Source organism: Varanus komodoensis, unplaced genomic scaffold (assembly GCF_004798865.1).
Source record: "Varanus komodoensis strain SLA01 unplaced genomic scaffold, ASM479886v1 scaffold38, whole genome shotgun sequence".
In the NCBI taxonomy this organism is placed as follows: Eukaryota; Metazoa; Chordata; class Lepidosauria; order Squamata; family Varanidae; genus Varanus; species Varanus komodoensis.
In genome coordinates this window covers 9,438,535-9,458,332 of record NW_025335909.1, presented here as the reverse complement: position 1 = coordinate 9,458,332, position 19,798 = coordinate 9,438,535, and the positions used below count along the sequence as shown (strand labels likewise).

Here is a 19,798-nt window from a genome sequence, read left to right as displayed (position 1 = left end):
AGCCTGCGCGGCCCCCCAGCGCCTGCTCAGCTCCAGCCTCCCGTTGCCACGGCACGACCTCCCCAAAGTGGCAGCCGCCCGGGAGGACTGGGAGCCCTTCCCTGCGTGGCCCCCGGGCAGTGGCGCCACTCCGAAGGCTCCGTGGCTGCCAGGCGTTGTGGCTCCGAAGCGTGTGGGGTTTTATGGGCCTTGAACCGGGCTGGGAAGCAGGCAGGCGCAGGGCCGGTGGGCCAGGATCCGTGGGGAGGGCTCCGACCGGCTGCTGCAGGTCCTCGCTCTGGCTGCCGCTTCCTGCACAGGCCGCAGCACCCGAGGAGCCACCCTGTGGGCTGCAGTGGCCTGTCTTGGTGTCCGTCTGACCCTGGCCCTGGCCCTGGCCCTGTCCAGACAGGAGTGTAGCCGGGCCAGCAGCCAGAGCCGGTCAAGGCCGCCTGAGCCGCAAGCAGAGGGACGGCTGCAGGGGACACCACCTGCACACCCATGCGCTGCTGTGGGCGGCACATGCCAGAGCGCCACGGTGCTGGGGCAGGTCCCCGGTGCAGCCCCTACAATTTCACGCCAACGCCAAGCTCCCCCGAGCAGCCGCCTGGCTCAGGTCCCCGCGGGTGAAAGGGCCGGCCAGCCCGCCGCGGGAGAGGCGCTCGCCCTTTCATCCGGTGGGCCTGCAGAGAGGCGCTCGCCCTTTCGTCCGGTGGGCCTGGCCCCAGTGGCCCCGTTTCACTTCCAGGCAAGCGGTCCCGGGGCTCGAACCGGCTTCAGGCAGGGCCAGCCCTGCCGCAGCCAGCGGACGCGTCGCTTTGTGTGGAGTGCACCGCTTGTGGGGGGGGGCAGAGCGCAGGCGGAGGGCTGCACGCCCGCGGTCTGCGCACGCACGGGGTGGTCCTACCTGGGCACGGGGGGAGCGGGGCGTTCCCGGTGGGGCTGGCGTCGCCTGCGCCTGCCAGCCCAGAGGAGGACGGCTGGCCTCCCGTCCCACCGCTCATTAGCGATGCGCAGCGCATCCCGTTCGGAGGCGCATTCTGCTGCAAGAAACGCAGGAAAAGACAAGAAAAATGAAGGCAGGTGCGATCTCATTTTCCGAGGGCTGCAAGTCAGTGAGGAAACGGCTATTATTCCATCGACTCTGTCGGCATTAAGTTATTTCCTTCCCTAAATACGGGAGTGTTCATGAATATCTATTGAGTTGCAGGCAGCGGCGTCTGGCAGCAGCGCCTGCCGACTGTAGCTTTATATTCCTTCGACAACACACCTCAATCTCACACTGAAGTGAAAGACAATAGTATTTTAAATTGGTTAATAAATCTCGAGATGGATGCGCCGCTGAGGCCTGGCGACTCCATCTCTATTACGTGAATAAAAGTGATAAGGCCTCAGCCACGAAGGGCTCCGCTCGGGGGACCCCGCTGCCCCCCGTGTGTCCTTCAGGCCGAGCCGCCTCCGCCGCCTCGGCTCCGGGAAGGGTTCCGGCTGCAGCGGGGAGAGCAATCTGTCTCTGCCGAGGGAGGGAAGGCGGGCGTTGGACGGGCCATAAATCCCCGGATGCAGGACCACGCTCACCGCACTGGCGAGAAAGCCCTTCCCGGAGTGGTCCCAGCCAGGAGAGCGGGGGGGCCGTGGGGGGGCAAACGGAAATGGCGCCCAGCTTCCACACCCTGCGAAGTCTTCCTTCCTGGAGATGAGCCGGCGTCCATCGTGCTCCTTCGGGCGAGGAGCTGCTTTCCCCGTGCTCGCGCATCTCCAAGGGAAGAGCCCCGGAGGAGGACGCGGGGGCTCCCTGCCTCTGCAGAGGGCTCCGCACCTAGCCGGCATCCTGCCGGGGCACGCGCTTCCTTGCCAAGGGAGGCGGCGCATGAAGGAGCGCGGGCCGCCGAGATCGCCTTGTCCGCAGCGTCTCCGCCGGCACGCCGCCCTGGCTGCCCCTTTCCCTTCTCTGCCCCGCTTCAGACATGTGGCGAAGCACTCTGAAAACGGCACATCTTATTCCAGGCGCGTGGAAGCATCCCCAGGGCAGGGCCGTCTCCGACGCAGCTGGCCCATCGCTGCAGCCATTTGGAAGCGGGCGCCGGAACGTCACGCCGGCCTGCAGAGCAGACGCTCGGGTGGCAGCTGCTCTTTCCGGAGCGCATGGCCATCAACCCCGCACAGAGGTTGGCGTGAGGGGCACCCCGGGTTACGAAGCCGTGTACGGATTACTGTTGACACGGCTCCTGTCAGCGGAGAAGGCCTGACTCAGCACCGGGCCCACTCCCTCCCGAGAGGCGGCCATGCAAAGATGGCTGACCCACGAGGGGCCTTGGCTCGGATGCGGCGCCGGCACGCGATCCCTCCGGAGACGGAGACAAGGAGTGATGCCTCTTCCCAGCCTCTGCAACGATCCTGAAGGGAAGGGACGAGTCGGAGGCGGGAAGGAAGCGGCACTAATTGAAGCATCTCCGAGGGAAGGAGGGGAAGCCAGAAACAAGGCGGGGAATCAGAAAGGATTCCTTGTGGCTAACGTGGGGAGCAGTTCTGGAGACGAGCGAGCGTCAAGCATCGGGAGGATTTTCCAGGCGTTCGATCAAAACAGAGCAGGGCTTCTCCTGCTTGCGCTGGTGCCGCGAAGGGACTGCACTCCTTCCTGCATAATTCATGGCGAGAGAGAGGCGCAGTTGACGACGCCTGATGGCTGACGGATGGTCCCCAGCCGCGAGCGCGGCACGGAGCTGGAGGGGCGATGATGGAGGCGGCCACCTCCGGAGCGAGTCTTTTAAAAATGGGCGACGCGCGCAAGGTTAAAAATGAGGAGCTGATGCGCTAACTCGCCTTCTTCCACAAAGGTGTCCCAGAACAGTGGGGAGGAGGCTGCAGGTGGAGCGGTGAAAGCCGCTCCCACCGCCACCCGTGGCCTTTCCGCTTCTCCGGCCTGGAGGAGGAGAAGCAGTGGGACGAGCCGGACCCGGCGGGCAGCTGAGGGGGCCGTGGATTGGCCACATGTCGAGACTTTCCCGATTTCTCTTCCGGGGCTCCTTCGGGTGTAATTTGCTGGCCCAGAAACTCTGATGCCCATTTTTATTTTTGAGCAGATAGATGGAATTCAAGCGTATGTGATCCCTGGGCAAGAAGGGGGGCTGGGGGGGCACAGCCCAAAAGCGCCACAAGCAGGGCTGCCTCCCGAGCGCGTGGCGGTGCCCCGTGTCCCTGCCCGACCCCGCGCTCTGCCCACCGGGCAGTTTTCACAGGTTGCCTCTCACCTTAGTTCAGGAGGCCAAATAATTCACCACCTGCCAGGGTATCCCAGGTGCAAGAGGTCCTGGGGGGGGGCGGGGGGGCACTGGGAATGGAATGTCCTGGCTTTGCCTCCCCCTGAGCCCCAGCTGAGGCTGAGAACTGTGGGATTCCTCAGGATTCTCCCCCCCCCCCGGGAATTGGCACGGGGAAGAGGAGAAAAGAGGCAGAGACTCCAAGGATGCGGACGCTGAGGAAAGGGGGAGGGAAAGGGTCGCTTGCACGAGGCCGGCCCCTTCGCAGCGGCCCCTGGAGATGCCGTGGGCTGCAGGGGGCCTCTGCATGCGAAGCAGGGCACTGGCAGAGCGAGCCCCCCCTCCTGGGAAAGGCCCCCCTCCCCGGGCTGGGCGCACAGCGGCCTGCGAGAGGCCGCCCTCTTGGTGAGGGAAAGGGCAGCGGGCAGGGAAGGGCACGCACGCCGCCGAGGGCCCGCAAGCCTCAAGGGGGCACGGCGGCTCTGGGGCCCCCAGGCCGGATGCCGCACCTTTGGGGGGCCTGCAGCCCCACCCAGAACTGGTCGCGCCTTGGTTCTCCGGCACGGGGCCGGGGCCCTGCGCCCGGGCAGGAGAGCGCCGCCAGCGGTCCAGCGGCCAGGCTGCAGGCCACGAGTCCTCGGTTCCCGGCACCCACGCAGAGGATGTGTGACCCCCCCCGGCTGTCCACGTTTGGTGGGGCCATCTGGACCTTGCAGCTTGTTAACTGCCCCCGCCAAACTGCGCTGAAGGCTTGTGGGTGGGAAGCGGCGAGGGCAGAGATGCCTCTTCTTGGAGCTGAACGACAGGAGCTATTTTGACCAGGCGCATTAGCTCGGAGCTCGTTAGGAGCCCAAATTTGTGACAGATCAGCAGCGGGCCTGGCACGGCGGCGTAATCTAATGATTTCTTGCCTCACTTTGCTAATCATCCTCCGTCTGATTCAATTTACTGCCATGTGACCTACCCCGACTTCTAGCGATGGCCGAAGGGCCGGCCCAGCAACGCGCCGCGGGCCCCCGGCTGGACCTGTGGGGGGCCACCTGGCGCAGTGGTCCGGGGCCACTCCTGCCCCCCCCGCGCCCCCACTCCGGGCTGCAGGTTCCGGCTGGAGAGCCACTGCCGGAGCGCAGGAAACTTTGCGAGAAAAGTATGCCTGCTAATTCAAAACATTTATGTTAGCCGATATAAATTTATTTAGTGCCATAAATTACATAATTGAATTTTTATTTCCTTCATATATTTGAGCGAAATAACTAATATTTTGAGTCTGGTTGGTCTGCAGATGTCTTCCACAGGAACATATTTCCTGCAATATTATGCCTGTATAAAGCTGACATTTAAACGGTTTAATAAATGAGCAGTTGTTTGACTTGTTTCAGATTCAATACATTCTGGTATATTAATAAAATATATTTCGTAAGGCAGCTCAATCGACCACTGCCATTTGAAGGCCTTGATTTATTAGTGATACTTTTGCTATTAGGGAGGGACAGATACTCAAAATGTCGTTAAGGTTAAAATAATAATCAATCACACTAATTAGACCCAATTTTTCATATGCAAATATAATTAAGCATACACTCTTCATAACTTTAAAGAGCCTCCTTGAGGCTGAGGAAGGAGTCCTGGAGGGGGAGCGAGTGAGGAGAGGAGGGAACGGCCGGGCCGGGCCAGACAGTGCCAACGGTGCGGCTCCTTCCCCCTTGGCATCACCCACCAAACAAGGTCCGTGCTCCTGGGGCTGCTTCCTGGGGGCGGGGGGGAGGCTTTGGGGGCAGAGGCAGTCCCCAGAGCCGGGCAGGGGGGCCTCTGGAGGCAACGTGAGCCGTGGGATCTGCCCCACCTGCTGCACACCTGCAGGTGTGTCCGGCCCCAGCCCAGCCCAGCCCAGCCCAGCCCGCCCCTTCCCGGCACCCTCCGAGGCGCAGAGGGTGTTCCTGCGGGTGGGGGGGCCCTGCGGGGGCCCGGCCTGGGCAGGCTTCCCTGGCTCATGCGCGGGGGCAGAACCGGGGCCAAGGACGGAGAGACAGGAGGAGGGGGCTCGCACTGCCGCCCTGGACTGGATGTGGGCGGCGGGCGGAAAGGGGCTCTCTGCCAGCACCGCACCCTCCAGCCGGGAGCAGCGGGCCGGGCAAGGCGCCTCGGCGGTCCTGGCATCTCGGAGGGCCCCCAGCCGGGGCCCCAGAGCACGTCCTCCGCGAGGGGAGCGGAACGGCCGTGCTGCCAACGAGCCCATTAACCTGAGCTGCTCCGGCCCGCGGCAGTGCCCCCGGCTCGGCAGCTCTGGAGCAAGATGAAAGGCCCGCGGTGACATCCTTCCCGGCAAGCATTATCCGCCGTGAAGGGATCGGATCTGATTACGGCGTGCAGGTGTCTGGCCGCCCCAGAGGTGCGGGGGCAGCAGGAGGCTGTCCACAGGGTGGGGGGGGGGCTGGCTGGGCAGTGGAAACGAGCACAGCCTGTCTCTCGGGGCCGGGGGGCGGGGGTGCAGCTCGTTGAGATTCCTTCGGAGGCAAAGGGCAGCCCTGGCCAGGCCCGCGGACGCGAGGCTAATTGGCGGAGGATCCCGGGGCCGGCCAAATTAGACGGTTCCCGCCTCCAGGGCTGCCCGAGGCCATCGTGATCAGCAGAACCCGGCAGGCCCGAGCTCAGGTGGGCGGCTGGACGCAGGCGGCGGCTCCGGCAGCTGCTTCTCGGGGCCTCTCCGCTGGCTGGCTGGCTGGCTCTCTGCGGAAAGCCTCCGCACACGGCTTGGTTTGGCTCCGCGGCAAGGCAGGCTGCACTTCAGCAGGCAAAGGGGGCTTCTCTACCCCATCCAGGCTGGGGGATCAGTGGGAAGCACCTGCTCAGGCCAGGGGGGGCAGCCTGAGCATTTCCTCCTGGCCTGCCCGCAGCCGAGCGTGGCGAATTCCGGTACCCCAGAACGGAAGCCCTTCAAGTCCGCACATTTCCAAACATGCAGCGCGATTTGAAGCATGTGCACAGCCGATGGATGCGCTGGGGGAAGCGCACGGAAAGCCGGGGAAATGTTCGCGCGAGAAGGAAGAGAAAACCGGGCGGGCGAGCTGACAAGGCACGAGCCGGCAGCCCGCTGAGGGGCCACGGGAGCGCCTGGGTGGCCGCTGTGTCGTGGCACCGCACGTCTCTCCCGGGCAGCGCCACAGCCCCCGTCTGGGTCCGCCGCTCAGCAGCGCACGAGGCCGAGGGCCGTCCGAGGAAGGAGCTGCTCCTCCGCGCCTGCGGCACGGCCCACCCGCGTGCGCCTGTGCCCTCACGCCAGAGCGGAGGCGGAGCCGCAAGGGGCTCACCGGGAAGTCCTGCAGCGCCGAATTCGGCCCTGGGATGCCTGGCCTGCACTCCTCCGCAGTGCCACGCACCCACGTCACGCACTGGCCCTCCCTCCTCCGGGCGAGAGGCTCCAGGCACCGGCCCGCTCCCCGAGGCAGATGCCCGCGTGGCCCCGAGGTGCCCGGACTCGCGGGCCTCCCTGCCATGCCAGCAGGGCTCTGCCCGTCCCCTGCCAGCTGGCTCTGCGGCCGGTCTTCATGGATCCGCTCCCTGGCCGGCCGGCCGCCACGCTCCGCGGGGCTCCTGCACGGACGCAGCAGCCGTGACTCATATCGGCCCCAGCCCTGCCTGCCGGGGAGGCCCCGGGGGGGGCACGGAGTGACGAGAGTCGGGACCCGGCAACTGGATCCGTTGACCCATTGCGAAGCCAGCCTTCTGACATGCGGGTCGCCTCTCACCCCTGCCCCCGGCCGTCTCGGGTTTCCTCGAGGTGAGGCGTCCGTCCGTCCAGGATGCTCCCTTCGGCAGCTTGCTCTGAGATGGCTTTGCAAAATCAACACAGCACCCCCCCCAAGTAAGGCATCAGTGGCGGGCAAGGGGGCGAGGGCCGGCCCCGCTCGGCTGGCAGGCACGTCTCCCGCCCTGCAGGCTCTGGCTGGGCGGTCCGGGGAGGGCAGCAGCCGCATCTGCCCTGGGGGGGGGCGCCTCCGGCCTTTCGCTCCTGCCGCAGAGGGCCTGTCCCAGAAGCCTGCTTTCCCCCTGGCCAGCAGAACCGGCTCAGAGCGAGCGAGGCTCCCGAGGGTGGGGGCCCCGCCAGGGGATCATAGGAACGCGAGAGGCACTGGGGGTCAGCTGCCCCCCTCCTGGGAGGTCACACGCTGAGCCCAAAGGCAGGCCCGTTCCGTGCTTGCCCCCGGGGGCACCAGGCAGACTTGGGAGGCCCCGGGGAGGGGGGGCTGCTGAGCAGCTGGTCCGAGCCGTGGCACAGCCTCTCCGGAGGGCCAGGCCTCCACACGCTGGGGAGATGGATGTCCGTTGGGAGGGTCTCTGCAGATCGTGTGTCTCCATTCCAGCACTGAGATATGCAATTAATTAACTTAATTGCACGTAAAATTGCTGCAGCTGAAAAATGAGAGCGGCTCTCCCCTCTCTCTGCCTCCCGGGTGACACGGCGACGTGGCAGGAGGATCCCCGGAGAAGCCGCTTCCCGGAGCGGCGGTGGCGGCAACTCCAGCTGGCAGAACCCGCATCCAGCCAGGGGAGGCGGCCAATCCCCTGCCTGGAGCACCCCCTGCCCTCCAGGAGACCCCACTCAGCTGCCCCGACCAACTTGACCAACTTCCTGGAGCAGCCCCTCTCGGGCGGGCCAAACGGAGGAGACGTCCGGGCCAGCGCGGCACCCGTTCCACCGTGCCTGCACCGCCTGGGGCTTCGTCCCGTGGGCACCCGGCCGCCTCCGCCCTGCTGGAGGCCTGTGGGGCCCCACCTGGCCCCATCCGGCAGGGCTCTCGTGGGGGCAGCGCCTCCACGGAAAGCAGATGCCGGCTTTCGGTCCCCAGGTTCAGAGAGGCAAGCTCCGAGGCCGGCGAGACGGGCCCTTCCTGGCTGCGCTGCGACAACCCTGCAGCCACGGGCCTTCTGCCAGGTGGGCCACCCCCAGCCCAGCCCAGCCCAGCCCAGCCCGCCTCTCCCTGCAACGGATCGGGCCAATTGCATGCCCAGAGTTCGATCTTGAGCGGCGCAGAGTAAAAGCGTGCAAAGGGCCAGGCGAGAGGGAGCCCAGGGGTAACGGGAGAAGGCAGAAGGGCAGGCGAGCCCCTCCGGGAGGCGGCCGCAGCCACGGAGGCCCAGCCGAAGGCGAATGAAAGGACGGATCGCCCTGCGGGGGAGCGGGGCACCTGCCGATCTCTTCCTTGGGAACCTGTCTGGCCGCCTGGAATGCGGGAGCGTCTCTGGGCGAGTCGGGCAAAGACCGCGTGCTCTGGGCCAGCCCCCAGCCCCAGAAAGCCAATTCCCATTAGCCTGGCCACTGTGGAGCCTGGGCCACAGTGTCCCCCCCACCCGAGAGGCGGCGCTGGGCACCTCCGCTCGCCATGGCTGCAGGGACACCCCCCCCACCGCCCTCCTGGGCTCTCTGCCCCCGCTCAGGCAGCATCTGGAGTTCATCCGCACGCTAATCGGATCTCTCCGTCACATCTTCTGACTTGCCATCACTGTGGGCTGCTTAGCCCCCCACCCCCTCCCGGGAATGGGAAGGAAATGGTCCAGCTCACATTTTAACGCAAACATGCCGAATGTTGTTCTCTTGGTGCAAACTCCCTCTTCCCTTCAGATGCGCCCGTCTCTGGATTTTGCAGGGGTCTGCGGTCAGATGCCTGCATTGCTGAAAGTGGTCCTCGGAAAAGTATTCAGGAAACTCACTGCAAAATTTGAGGGGAGCTGCGTGCAAACGTGCGTGCGAATCCCCACGCGCGCTTTCAAAAGGCGTCTCTGGCAGCGGCCGAGGGGCGTGTGCGGCTGCCCCATATTTCCTGGGACGAGGCAAGCGCGGCTCCCTCCTCTGCACCCGGCTGCTGCGCAGGGCCAGGGCCAGGGTCAGGCCTGAGGCCCCCCGAGGCAGCGCCCTGCCCTTCCTTGCCCCACAGGGCTTGCTGCACAGCAGCCCGCCCTCTGCTCGCCACGCCGCAAGGACCGCGGCCTCTCGGCCGGCCCGGGCGGACGATCGCGCCTGCTCCGGAGGCAGCGGCCAGGAAACTGCCCACTGATGGGGCGGGGGGGCGAGGTGCCAGGGAGGCCCAAGGAATGGGGGACAGACTCGGCGTCTCTGCTCGGCCCCCGGCAGGGAGGAGAACTGCCCCGGAGCCGCTGTGGCGGGCAGGCAGGGGGCCGCCTGGCCGGACTGGCCCCCTGGGTGCTGGGAGCAGCGGGCACAGAGGACGCGGGCTCCCTCCGGGCGGACGCATCCCCCGGGGCCCGGCGTGGTCCGCGCAAGTGGCGCCCGGGCCCCGTTCCCTTCGCCCGCGGCGGCCGCTCTCTGGCGTGTGGCTCCGCGGAGGAGGCCGAGCCACGCGTGCCGGGCGACGGCCACGGCGCCTTGATTGGAATGCAGCGCGGTGCTTCTGCCTTTCTCCCTAATGAGACAAAATAAATTTACGCCGCGTCTCCCCCCACGCCCCGCTCCAAAGCAGAAGCAGTTTTCACGCTAGTTTAGACAACCTCCGATCTCGCCCGAGCCGCACGGCACTCACAAGCTGACTGCATTTTTATGAGCTGACTTGTTATATGCCAGCAAAGAATGCAAAATATGTCAGGCACAAGCGGAGATTGGAATCGAAATGACTCTAATTACGTGTAATAATTTTTGCGTTCCTGCATAAAACAGTGTTTGGCTTTTTCTAAGAGAGAAAAAAATACTGCCATTGCAATACTTAAAAGACAAATCATTTAGCGAGATTCAGGAGGGGGCAGCCGACGCTTTCTATAAGATCTGGAGTGGAGGGTGGGCATGGGGCCGGGGGCTTCCCCGCCAGCAGAGGTGCTCGGAGTCACGAGAGCCGGTTCTTGGCAGGAGCCGCGGGGGCCAAACTCGCTGCGAGGATCGTCGGGTTGCCCAGAGCTGCCCCGGCCTCCGTCTGGCTCCCCGGCCGCGGGGCTGGCCTCCTCCAGCTCTGAGCGGCACGTGCGGGGCGCCCGGACGACCCAGACCTCGGCGGCTGGGCCTGGCTCGCCCAGCGAGGCTGCGCTCCGGAGAGGTGAGGCCGGGCGCCTTGGGCAGCCGCCGCAGCTGAGCAGGCGTGTCGCTGTCTGAGGCAGGGATTCCCACACGCCGTGCCAGCAGGCAGCGCCACGCCGAGAAAGACTCCTGCTGGCGGGAAGCGAGCAAAGCTCCCCCCCGCAGCACCGTGCCCGGCCGGTCTGCGGAAGAGTCTGCCTGCCAAGCCTCTGCACGATCCCTGCCCTCGCCACTCCCGCTCGCCAGCCCCTCCGGAGGCTGGAGGCCCCCGCAGGCGCGATGGGGCTGGCAGCCCCGCAGCCCCCAGGCAGGCGCCCAGCTGCCCCGGCGAGCCTCTCCATCGCAGTGCTGCGTGACCCGCGGCTCCGGGGATGCCGTCTTCCTGCCAGGAGGCAGCTGGCGTAGCAGCACAAGAGGAGCTGGGCCCGGCTGCAGCGCTTGCGTCCCCACGCTCCGACAGTGAGCCTTCTCAGGAGTAGGAAAGGAGCGTCGTCCTCTCTGGGAAAGGGAAGGGGGTCCGGAGCATCCCGAAGCCGGGAATGCAGCGCTGGGACACTCGGAGGGCACGGCTCGGATCGTGCTGGGACGGTCTGTCAGGTTCTCTGCCCACAGCAGGGACCGTAGTGTGGGGAGCGCCGTGCCGGGGAGCGCCCGGGCCGACCGAGTCCCACTCCTCCCAGACGCAGAGGCCGGCGCCAGCCCAGGAGTTTCACTGCCTGCCCGCTCAGGAAACGATCTGCTCCTTCGGCAAACCGGCCGCCCCCTCCTCTCCTGGCCACCCCACTTGATCTACTCGAGGGCATTTGCACGGGGAATGTTCCCTCCTCGCCCCGAAAGAAAGCGGCAGGACCCAGGCAGCCCGGTGCGGATGCATCAGACTGACACGCCTCCCGGAGCAGCCTTTCCCTGGGGAATCGCATTAGGGAATCTTGGGACAAGCGGTCCAGGAGGGAGCTGAATGGAGCGCACAAAGTTCGAACAACTTTCCCGGCTCCTCCAAGCATCACGCCCGGCCCCGAAGGGTCCTCGGTTGCGGCTGTCAGTCTCCTCCCTCCACTGGGGCGAGAGTCTTCCGTGCCACAGTGACCGTCCTCGGTGGCCCCCTCAGCTGGGGGTGTCAGGGAGAGATGAAGAAGTTGAATTAGGAAGGAGCCCGGAAATGTCATGTTTATCTAAAATATTAATTGGAAGGCCCCGGACCGGCTCCCTCGCATCTTCTTCCTAATCCACTATTTACAGTAATGGCCATGGCACTTGAATTGTTTCAATAGCAGGAGAACACTTTGGCAATTTTTAAAACAAGAGATGCAGCACATTTATGGCACCATATCTCTGCCGCCGTGCATAATGCATGCTCACGAGACGCACTGAATTGTGCCTAGATTACGATGCGGGTGAAATACAGCCGAGCACGCGGATCCTTCTGGTGACGTGACGCACATCCGATCGGGGTGGCCGCGCCTCGTGGAGTCCCGGCTGCCGCTGGGGTGTCTCTGGGCTCACGAGGCGACCCTCCCACGGACCCCTGCGCTGCAACCCGAGGAGGGAAGCGGGGCCGGCTTCGGGGCAAGCGCAGGGGGCAAGATGCGCCATCTCTGCACAGCGGATGCCTGGGTGCCTTCGGCCCGCCCCCCCCCCCCCCCAGGCAGAGGGAGCTGGGCAGAAGAGCACGGGGTGGGGGCTCCAGCGCGTTGCTGGGGATTCGCCTTTCGGCACTGGAGCCCCTTTCTGCCGCTGCTACTCAGGCATTCTAATCTTTTGCCCGACTGCTCTGCGCTGCAAGACCCGGGCCCCTTGCCCCAGCCCCGGGGCACACAGAGATGCGCGCGCCCCTCGCTCTGGCACCGCCGATCGATCGCGCGACGGGTCTTGGGGGGCGTCTTGTCGAACAGCCCCTTTTGCGCCCTGTTTGCCGGATGCTGAATCATCTCTTTAATCAGAGATTGCTTAATTCAGCCTTCAGCTAATTATTGGTGCTGCAATGCAGCTAATGCTTCTTTTAAAGTTATTTAACTGACGGTTCGCGTAAACGGCTTCTCGGCACCCTCTCCACGGCAAAAGGCCCGGGGGCACCAAACCGGGGGATCGACGCCCCCCTCCTGTAAGGCAACAGGCCACGGACCTCCAGGCGCCCCCTTCCAACCGAGCCCTGCTTGGCCGGTGGCTCCTCTTTTGTGAGGCCCCTGGCAACGTCGCACTTCCACGCTCCTGCCTCGGGTGTGTTCTTCGCTCCGCGTGTACACAGAGCCGCGTCCGCGAGGAAGGAACAGAGGTGGAGCGCGGTTGCCATGCGTGGGACCGGTGTGCAGGCCGGCCATCGGTCCAGGCCGACCCCCCAGCGCAGCGCAGCCCACCCCACCCCACCCCACGCCACAGCAGGCACCTGGGGCCAGCTGCTTTGTGGGAGGGGACAGGCCGCCTGCCGCCGCCTGCGAGAGGTGAGCCAGGCCGGGCGCAGGAGCAGACCGCAGCCCACGACCTGCGCCTGCCTCGCCGAGGAGCTGCCCGCCCGTCTCCAGCGAAGGCCAAGGGGGACACCCGGTGGACGGTCTCGGGGGCGGAGGAAGCCGACGCTCCCGCAGCAGGGCTGGCCTGGCCGGGCGTTCCCCAGGCCCCCCGTCCTTGTTCCTGCGGTGAGGGCGCCCGGCCAGTTGGGGAGCTGGGGAGCCCCAGATGCCGGGTGGACGACGCTTTCGTGAGCACGGCCTCGAAGAGCGATCCAGAGGGGCTTCCTACGGCAACGGCAGGCTGGGCCTGCGACGCCGGCCCCGGCGGGCAATACAGCGCCGCCTCTCCGGTCCCGGAGCTGCCCGTCGGTGCTGCAGGGGAACCGGTCGGTGCCACGGCCGGCTGCGCTTCTGCAGCGTCCGCTGCCTCAGGGCAGGCTCTCCGGGGAAAGGCGGCACGTACACGAACGCGCTTTTAAAGCTTCTTTCTTCCTTTTGCTCTACGTATTATTTGGCTAGCCTTGCGATGTCAAAGGAACCTTCCCCAGAGTGTGGACCGGGCTCCACTGCAGGGCTGCGGGGAACAACTAGGCCGCTGCGGCTTAAACAGATCCTTCGGGGGAACTTGAGATGCCCCTTGAGGACAGCACTGCAGCGTGGCGAGAACGCTGGGCCGGAGCGTGACCGGCATGGAGGAAAGAGGCCCCGGAACGGGGGGCCATGGAGACCCTCCTGGCCGACCCAAGCGCAGGCCACACCGGGGACCGCTTCGAGCCGCGTCCTGCCGCAGCCTCCGTGCATCTGCGCGATGCCGGGCGCTGGGATGCCACCCCTTCGTTCATTCAGAGTCAACGTTCTCCTCGCATCACGTGGGGCAGGACAAGGAACCCCACCGGTTTCAGGCTGTCCTCGGGAGGCACGCGGTTCCCACGCGGTTCCCTGCTCGCAAGGGTCCTTCGAGAACTTCGCGGCCCTCCAGCCCCAGGTCTGCACTCAAACCACACGCGGAAGAGCTGCTTTTAATCGCAAACACGAGGGAGCGCCTTTGTTTACTTTGCACGTTTGCGCTATTCCACCATCCCGCAGCGCCACCTGGAGGCTGTGGCACAGGAGAACCAGATCGTGCGTCCGCAACAGAGGCGGACACAACAGCTGAAGAGCCGGCTCAGGGTCTTGTGCGAGAAAGAGCTTGCTCCAATCTTCCCCAACTTGGCACTCCCCAGTTCCGTGGGACAACAACTCCCATAATTCCCCAGTCCTTGGCAGCAAGCTGGGATCACGACTTTCTCCTTGCCCACGTCCCAGAGGAGGAGAGGGGTGGGAGGCCGCCTCTGCCCGCAGCAGCTCGTGGCTGACAGACGTCGGCCCGCAGAGCAGGTCCGGCTGGGAGGCCGGCTCAGGCGCCCATGTTTTGTGCCCCGAATTGACAGGCAGTCCCTCGGGCAGCCCGCAGGGGGCGCTGTCGTGTCCCTGGGCTCGCCTCCCGTGCCAGCCTCCTCCAGCGCCCGCACGGCCGGGGGACCGAGCCCTTTGGCGGAGAGCGGTGCCGCGCGGGCCTTGCAGCCCGTTACTCACGGTGACCAGCCGGGCGGAAGGCGCCAGATCCCGCCTGGTCCCACCTCGGGTCCAATTACAGTTTCTAATCTATATGTAGATAACGGCAAGCACAACCCCCCTGGGATTCTCACCAGCAAGATGACTCTTCGCTCCTCTTTAATTAACGTCAATTATTCTTGGTGAAGAGCGGCACCTTGGGAAGCCGTGGCGGGGCTTGGGGGATGCAGGCAGGGAAGCGCAGGATGCTGTGGCTGCAGCGGAGCCTCCGGGCGATGGATGGGCCAGAGCCCAGGGGGGGCCTCAACTGCTCTGTGGGCGGCCCCCGTGGACCGGGGGCACGGCTGGGCCGGGGAGGGTCTGCTGGTTCCAGATCCCCAGTTAAACGCTGCTGCAGAGCCCGCTGCCGAGTGCGAAGCCGCGGGCCCCGGTCCTGGTCCCCCGGCCCTGTGGGGCACTGCGCGGGCCCAGGGAGGGCCACGGGGGGAGGGCCAATTGGCCGAGCGGCGGGCGGCCTCCTCGCAGAGCTCCGTGCGCCCCTCGGGGCAGGGCTCCTCGCGGTGCAGAGCAGCCTCTCCTGGCGCCGCAGGCTGTGCCTCGCTCTGCCCCGGAGGCCGCCGGGAGGTCTCCCAGGCAGCAAGCGAACAACCTCCGTGCACCCCCGCGCAGGTCCCGCCACCCCTCCGATCGTGCAGCTTTCTGAGGGAAAGTCTGCAGGGCCTCGTTAAGCAGCGCTGAGCCCGTGTGCCAGGCGGCCTCTGCTTGCCGAAGACACCAGAGCCTGGCCACCTCCCGACTCGGCCACGAGACCCAGCTGGGCGGCTGGAAGGAACCTGGAAGGACCCGCGGATTCTGCAGCCAGCCGGCGTCCGAGCGGCATGGATTTATCCAAGCCTGCGTGAAACACTCTGCCCCCGGAGGGAGGATTTGCACTGATGTGAATTTGCACATGTAGAATGAAATTCTCATTAAAGAAACCCGTCACTGAGGGGCGACAGGAGGAAAGCTGCCGGACAACACGCACACACAGACGGAAGGGGCTGAGCGAAAGGCACGCAGCCGCCCTCCCACCAGCCGCTCCGGCAGGCAAAACGCTCTTCCTGCGCTGCGGCTGGAAACCGGCAGCGCATCAGCCTTGGCGCAGCCTGTGGATTGAATGGAGGCATTCAATTTGGAGTCAATTTAAATTTCAATTGTCTGTGAAATCTAAATCAATAGGCTATAGTTCAATGGTGCTTTAATAAAATGGGACATAACGGGGGAATCGCGAGGGGATTCTGCACGGTGAGAGATTTCAGAAAACAACAGCAGGGGAATGGCGGAGGGACCACCACCGATTACTCTGAGCATTAATGAATCAGCCAGGAAGCCCCGGCTTCTCGGGAGACCAGCAGGGAGGCCAGCGTGGGTAGCCACGGGCCTCCACGTGCCTTTCCCTCCACCTTTGGGGGGCAGAGAAGCGGGGCTGTGGACCGTGCCCCTCTGCCCCCTCACTGCGCTCGGGAGGTCCTGCTGATTACTGGGGGGGCCTGGCGATCTCTGGCGAGCACGAGGGTTGGGGCGATGCTTCCAAGCACAAAGCAGCGTTCCCGTATTCCCTAACATGAATCCTGCCAGTCTCCCAAAGCTCCATGTTTTCACGCTCTGCTTTTCCGAAACCTCAGGCTCCACGGGCACATGGAACTGGGGACCAGAGTTAATTCGGAGAATATAAATCACATCTTAGAGAATGGATGCGGTGCCGGCATTTGACGATTCCCACCTGGTTTATTTTCGCACCCTCTTAATTTCCCTTCCCACACCCCAGAGGCAAACCCCAAAGCGTCCACGGGGCTTCGCCAGCCCCCCCTCCAGAGATGGGCCTTCAGTCCCTCCCCCGCCTCCTTCCCGTGCACAGCCATGCAGTTTCACCCTTGCATGCATTTATTTAAACACGATGATGGTTTCTGAGGATGTTTGGGAAGCGCTTCCGGGTCTGCTCAGAGCAGCAGGCGGCGCTTCGGCTCGGCCCAGGAGGGCTCAGGACGTCCCGGACGCAGAGAGACCTTCCGAGCGACCCGCCCCGAAGGGCTGCACCGCGGCCCCCGGCGAGAAACGGCCCAGCGGGACCCTGGCGGCCCTTGGAGGGTGGAGGAGGACTGCCGGGCCGCCTGCCAGAGGATGCCGTCCACAACCGCCGCCGGCCCTGCCGAGGCCATGCGGGCAGCCGGAATCCGTCTGCAAGGGGGCTGCCAAGGGAATGCTTCATGGGCCGCATGCTTACAGTCGCCACCGGGGGCCTGCATTCCTGCGGGACGGCTGAGCGTGGCTCCTGCGAGCCCACTGGCCCCTGCTGCCCCCACAGCTGCCCCTGCAGCAGCTGCACGGCTGCAAAGAGAAAGCATTTCCGGCCGTGTTCGACAGGAGACACCCGCGGACGCCCCATGCCTGGCAGGCGAGCTGGAACCAGGGCCTGCTCTCTGGGCACAGGGGGCACTTTGACTGGGGGGGCCGCTCGGGGCGCCCTGACGCCCACGTGGGCCCCCCTGCTCTTGGTCACGCGCCGCTCAGTGGCAGGCGGAGGCCACGCCGTGGCCCCCCACCTGGGAAGGCCCGGGGGCCGCTCCTCCTTCCCACTCGAGCCGCAGGGGCGCTGCAGGGGAAGGGCTGCCGCTCGCCTAGACCTTGAGAGACGCAGAGCTACCCGTGCCGTGATATATTATCTGCAGTTCAAATCTCTCCTCCTAATTTATAGCTTTTCTGTCATTTTGAGCAGCTCCCAAACAACATTATTTAACTTTTATTTGCATTTAATAATAATTCACTTTTCCTCGGCGCGTTGCAAATTATCATAATCAGACTGGAGGTGAGATTGAATTTCATCAACAGTCGGAGGGCTTCCCCTCCCCCTCTCCTGGCGCAGATTAGAGGATCATCTGCATGGAAATGGCTTCCGTGCCACCAAGGAGCAGAGCTGCCGGCCAGCGCTTTCCTGGCACGGAGGCACGATGGCGCTTGCAGGGGCTCCCGCGCGGGAGGTCCGGCACCGGGCCTGGGTCCGGCGGGCATCTCTGGGGAACGGGCCGCAGAGCCCAGGCTAGCCCGCTGGGCTCCGGGGGCAGCAGCTCCGCACCAGGGCTCGGGGATGCGGGCTCGCCCCTCCTCACAGTCGCTGGAGATCCAGGCGGGGGGGGGGGGCAGTCGCAGCAAAGGGGATGGGAAGAGCCACACCGCGAGCCAGCCTGGGCCACTGCGGCCTCTCGAGGGGCTCTGGCCGGCACCCGAGGCCCAGGGGGTCGAGGGGCTTCTGATATCTCGAGCGCTGCCACCGGGGGCCTCCCTGGAGCCCGGGAAATCTGGTAAGTTGGGAGGAAGGAGCAAGGTGGGCGAGAGGAGGGGAAGAGGCGGCTGGAGGTGGGGGGGGGAGGGAGTGGAGCGAACAGGTAGGGCTGCCCTGGAGGAGGGAAGGGCGGGCAGAGGGGGCCGCGAGAGAATCCCTCACGGGCCGGAGGGGCTGCCAGCCCCCGAAGAGGCGAGGCTGTCCCCCGTGGCCAGGGAGGCTCATGGGCTTCAGCTGGAGGACGGACTCCCGCCAACATCTGGACAGAAACAGCAGGAGGCCAAGGTCAGCGCCCCGGGGGTGCGGACGCCCCCCTTTCGGAGCAAGAGGAGACGGAGCAGCCAGCGTTGGGACGCCCGTCCTGCCTCCTGTGCCGGGGAGCCGACGGGCCACAGCACCTCGGCCGGGGAGGCCCAGCAGGCGCGCGGAGCCCGGCTTCCCGGCGCGAGGCCTCGGCCGGGCGCTGCAGCCCGCCACACACAGGCGCCGTGGCGGCGGGGGCGGCATCTTTGCAGAGAGCTGAGTGAGGGGCGGGGGGCGAGGGCAAGGGCCAGAAGAGGCCGCCCGGGGGTCCCTCTCCCTGGGGCAGGCGGGGGCGGCTGGACATCCCTCCCTGCACTCGGAGCCCCGCACGGAGCAGGGCCTGGTCCGGGTGGCCCGACTGCCCCCTCCGGGGTCTGCGACTGCACCCCGAGGGCCACTCGCTCCCCTGCCCTTCCAGGCCACCCCTCCGTCCAGCTGCCGTCCAGACAAGCCGCCACCCGAGCAGGGAACAAGCAGGGGGACACGGGAAGCGGCCATCCCGGCTGCCCCGCCTGCGTGAGAATTCATGGCCAGGAACGAAGCAGAGGGCCTGCTTTCTCCCCGCTGGAAAATAAAAGCAACCGGCTGTTTATGCCTCCCCTTCTCTGCCAAATGGGCTCCGGAGTCCACTAGAGCCAAATGCAACTTTTAAAAGCCGAGTCCTCGGGAACGAGCGCGGCTCTCCAGAGCGGTGCGCAAAAAGCAGCCGAAGAAATATGGCCGGCCTCGTGCGAAGCTCTGCTGAGAGAAAGAACACGCCGAGACAAGGCTGAACGAGAAATGCTGGACGAGTCCCCCAAGAAAAACTACGCGCAGCAGCGTGGAGAGGCTGCCAGCGTCAGCCGTATCGATCTGGCCGAGAAATGGGAGGAGAGGCGGGGGGGGGGGCCGCAGGGGCTGCGCCGCCCCGATGGAACCGGAGGGGAGGACGGGCGCGGAGCCGCTTGACTCACAGGCAAATCCACCGCCCGCAACGGCAAAAGGGTTTGCGTGGGGGCTTGGAGGGGAGCCTGGTGCGGCCATTGCCGTGGTGGGGAGAGGAGGGGAAGCGCCCGCCGGGACAGGGGCCGCGTGGCTGGATGCTGGGGCCCGAGCCCGCCTGCGCAGCTGCTGCAGCTCTTGCTGCGGGGAGAGATGCCAGCGGGGCGCCTGCCTGCTCCCTTCTCAAGACAGGTGGCCAGATGCACCAGGCCCCCCACCTGCGGCGGGCCCCGGCAGAGCCCCCCACCTTTCCTGCCGGGGTTCTCTGCACATGCTCTGAGGTGGCTCCAGCATCCGGAGCTGCCAGCAAGTGCCGCCTGTCCTCTTTCTTCGCGGCGGGGGCTGGCCAAGGCCTGCCCCGTCTCCCCACGGACGCCCGGCCAGGCAGCGTCCCAGGAGGCGCAGAGGTGGCGTGGCAGAGCGCCACACGGCACACGGCCGAGACGGAGCGCGCGCCAGGCACTTCAGCAGCTCTGGGCCAGGCGGCACACGGGCCTCTTCCGCAGACAACAGCTTGGTGCAAACCCCTTGGCCCCGGAGCAGGAGGGGGCGGCCACTTCCTCCCTCCCGCCCTCGCGCCTGCAGCCGGCCGTTCGGGTCCCGTGCCATAAAACAGAGAACAGATACAGGGCCGTGTCACTCCCTGCTCCTAAATCTTGCCCATCTGGAAGATGCAGCCCCCGGCAGCTGGGAAATATGAGCGGCCCGGGAGAATTTGTGGCCGCGGCTGCACACGGAGGCCGCCTGCGCAGACTGCAGAGGCAGCGCTGCAGAGGAGCCGGCGTCTCCCCGGGCCCTGGGGCACCAGCCGCCGCACCTGTTGGGTAGCGACCCACGTGCCTGACTCAAGCCACGCTCCCCCCACGGCCGAGGCCTCACCCCGAGCGCCTTGCTCTGCACCGTGGTGGCTGAGCACCTTCTCCAGCCGGGGGCT

At 65.8% G+C, this 19,798-nt stretch overlaps 1 protein-coding gene across 1 annotated transcript in view; it reads left to right on the top strand.

Moving 5' to 3' along the window:
- LOC123028753 (collagen alpha-1(I) chain-like) overlaps positions 1-14,447 on the top strand; it is a 16,214-nt gene extending 1,767 nt beyond the window's left edge. The window contains exons 2-9 of the mRNA XM_044440967.1: positions 300-691; positions 1,987-2,153; positions 5,504-5,628; positions 7,711-8,172; positions 9,173-9,640; positions 10,341-10,719; positions 12,322-13,093; positions 14,013-14,447. Of these exons, the coding sequence (XP_044296902.1) occupies positions 300-691; positions 1,987-2,153; positions 5,504-5,628; positions 7,711-8,172; positions 9,173-9,640; positions 10,341-10,719; positions 12,322-13,093; positions 14,013-14,447 (3,200 nt within the window). The remainder of the gene's footprint in view (positions 1-299; positions 692-1,986; positions 2,154-5,503; positions 5,629-7,710; positions 8,173-9,172; positions 9,641-10,340; positions 10,720-12,321; positions 13,094-14,012) is intronic.
- Positions 14,448-19,798: the final 5,351 nt, after the last annotated feature.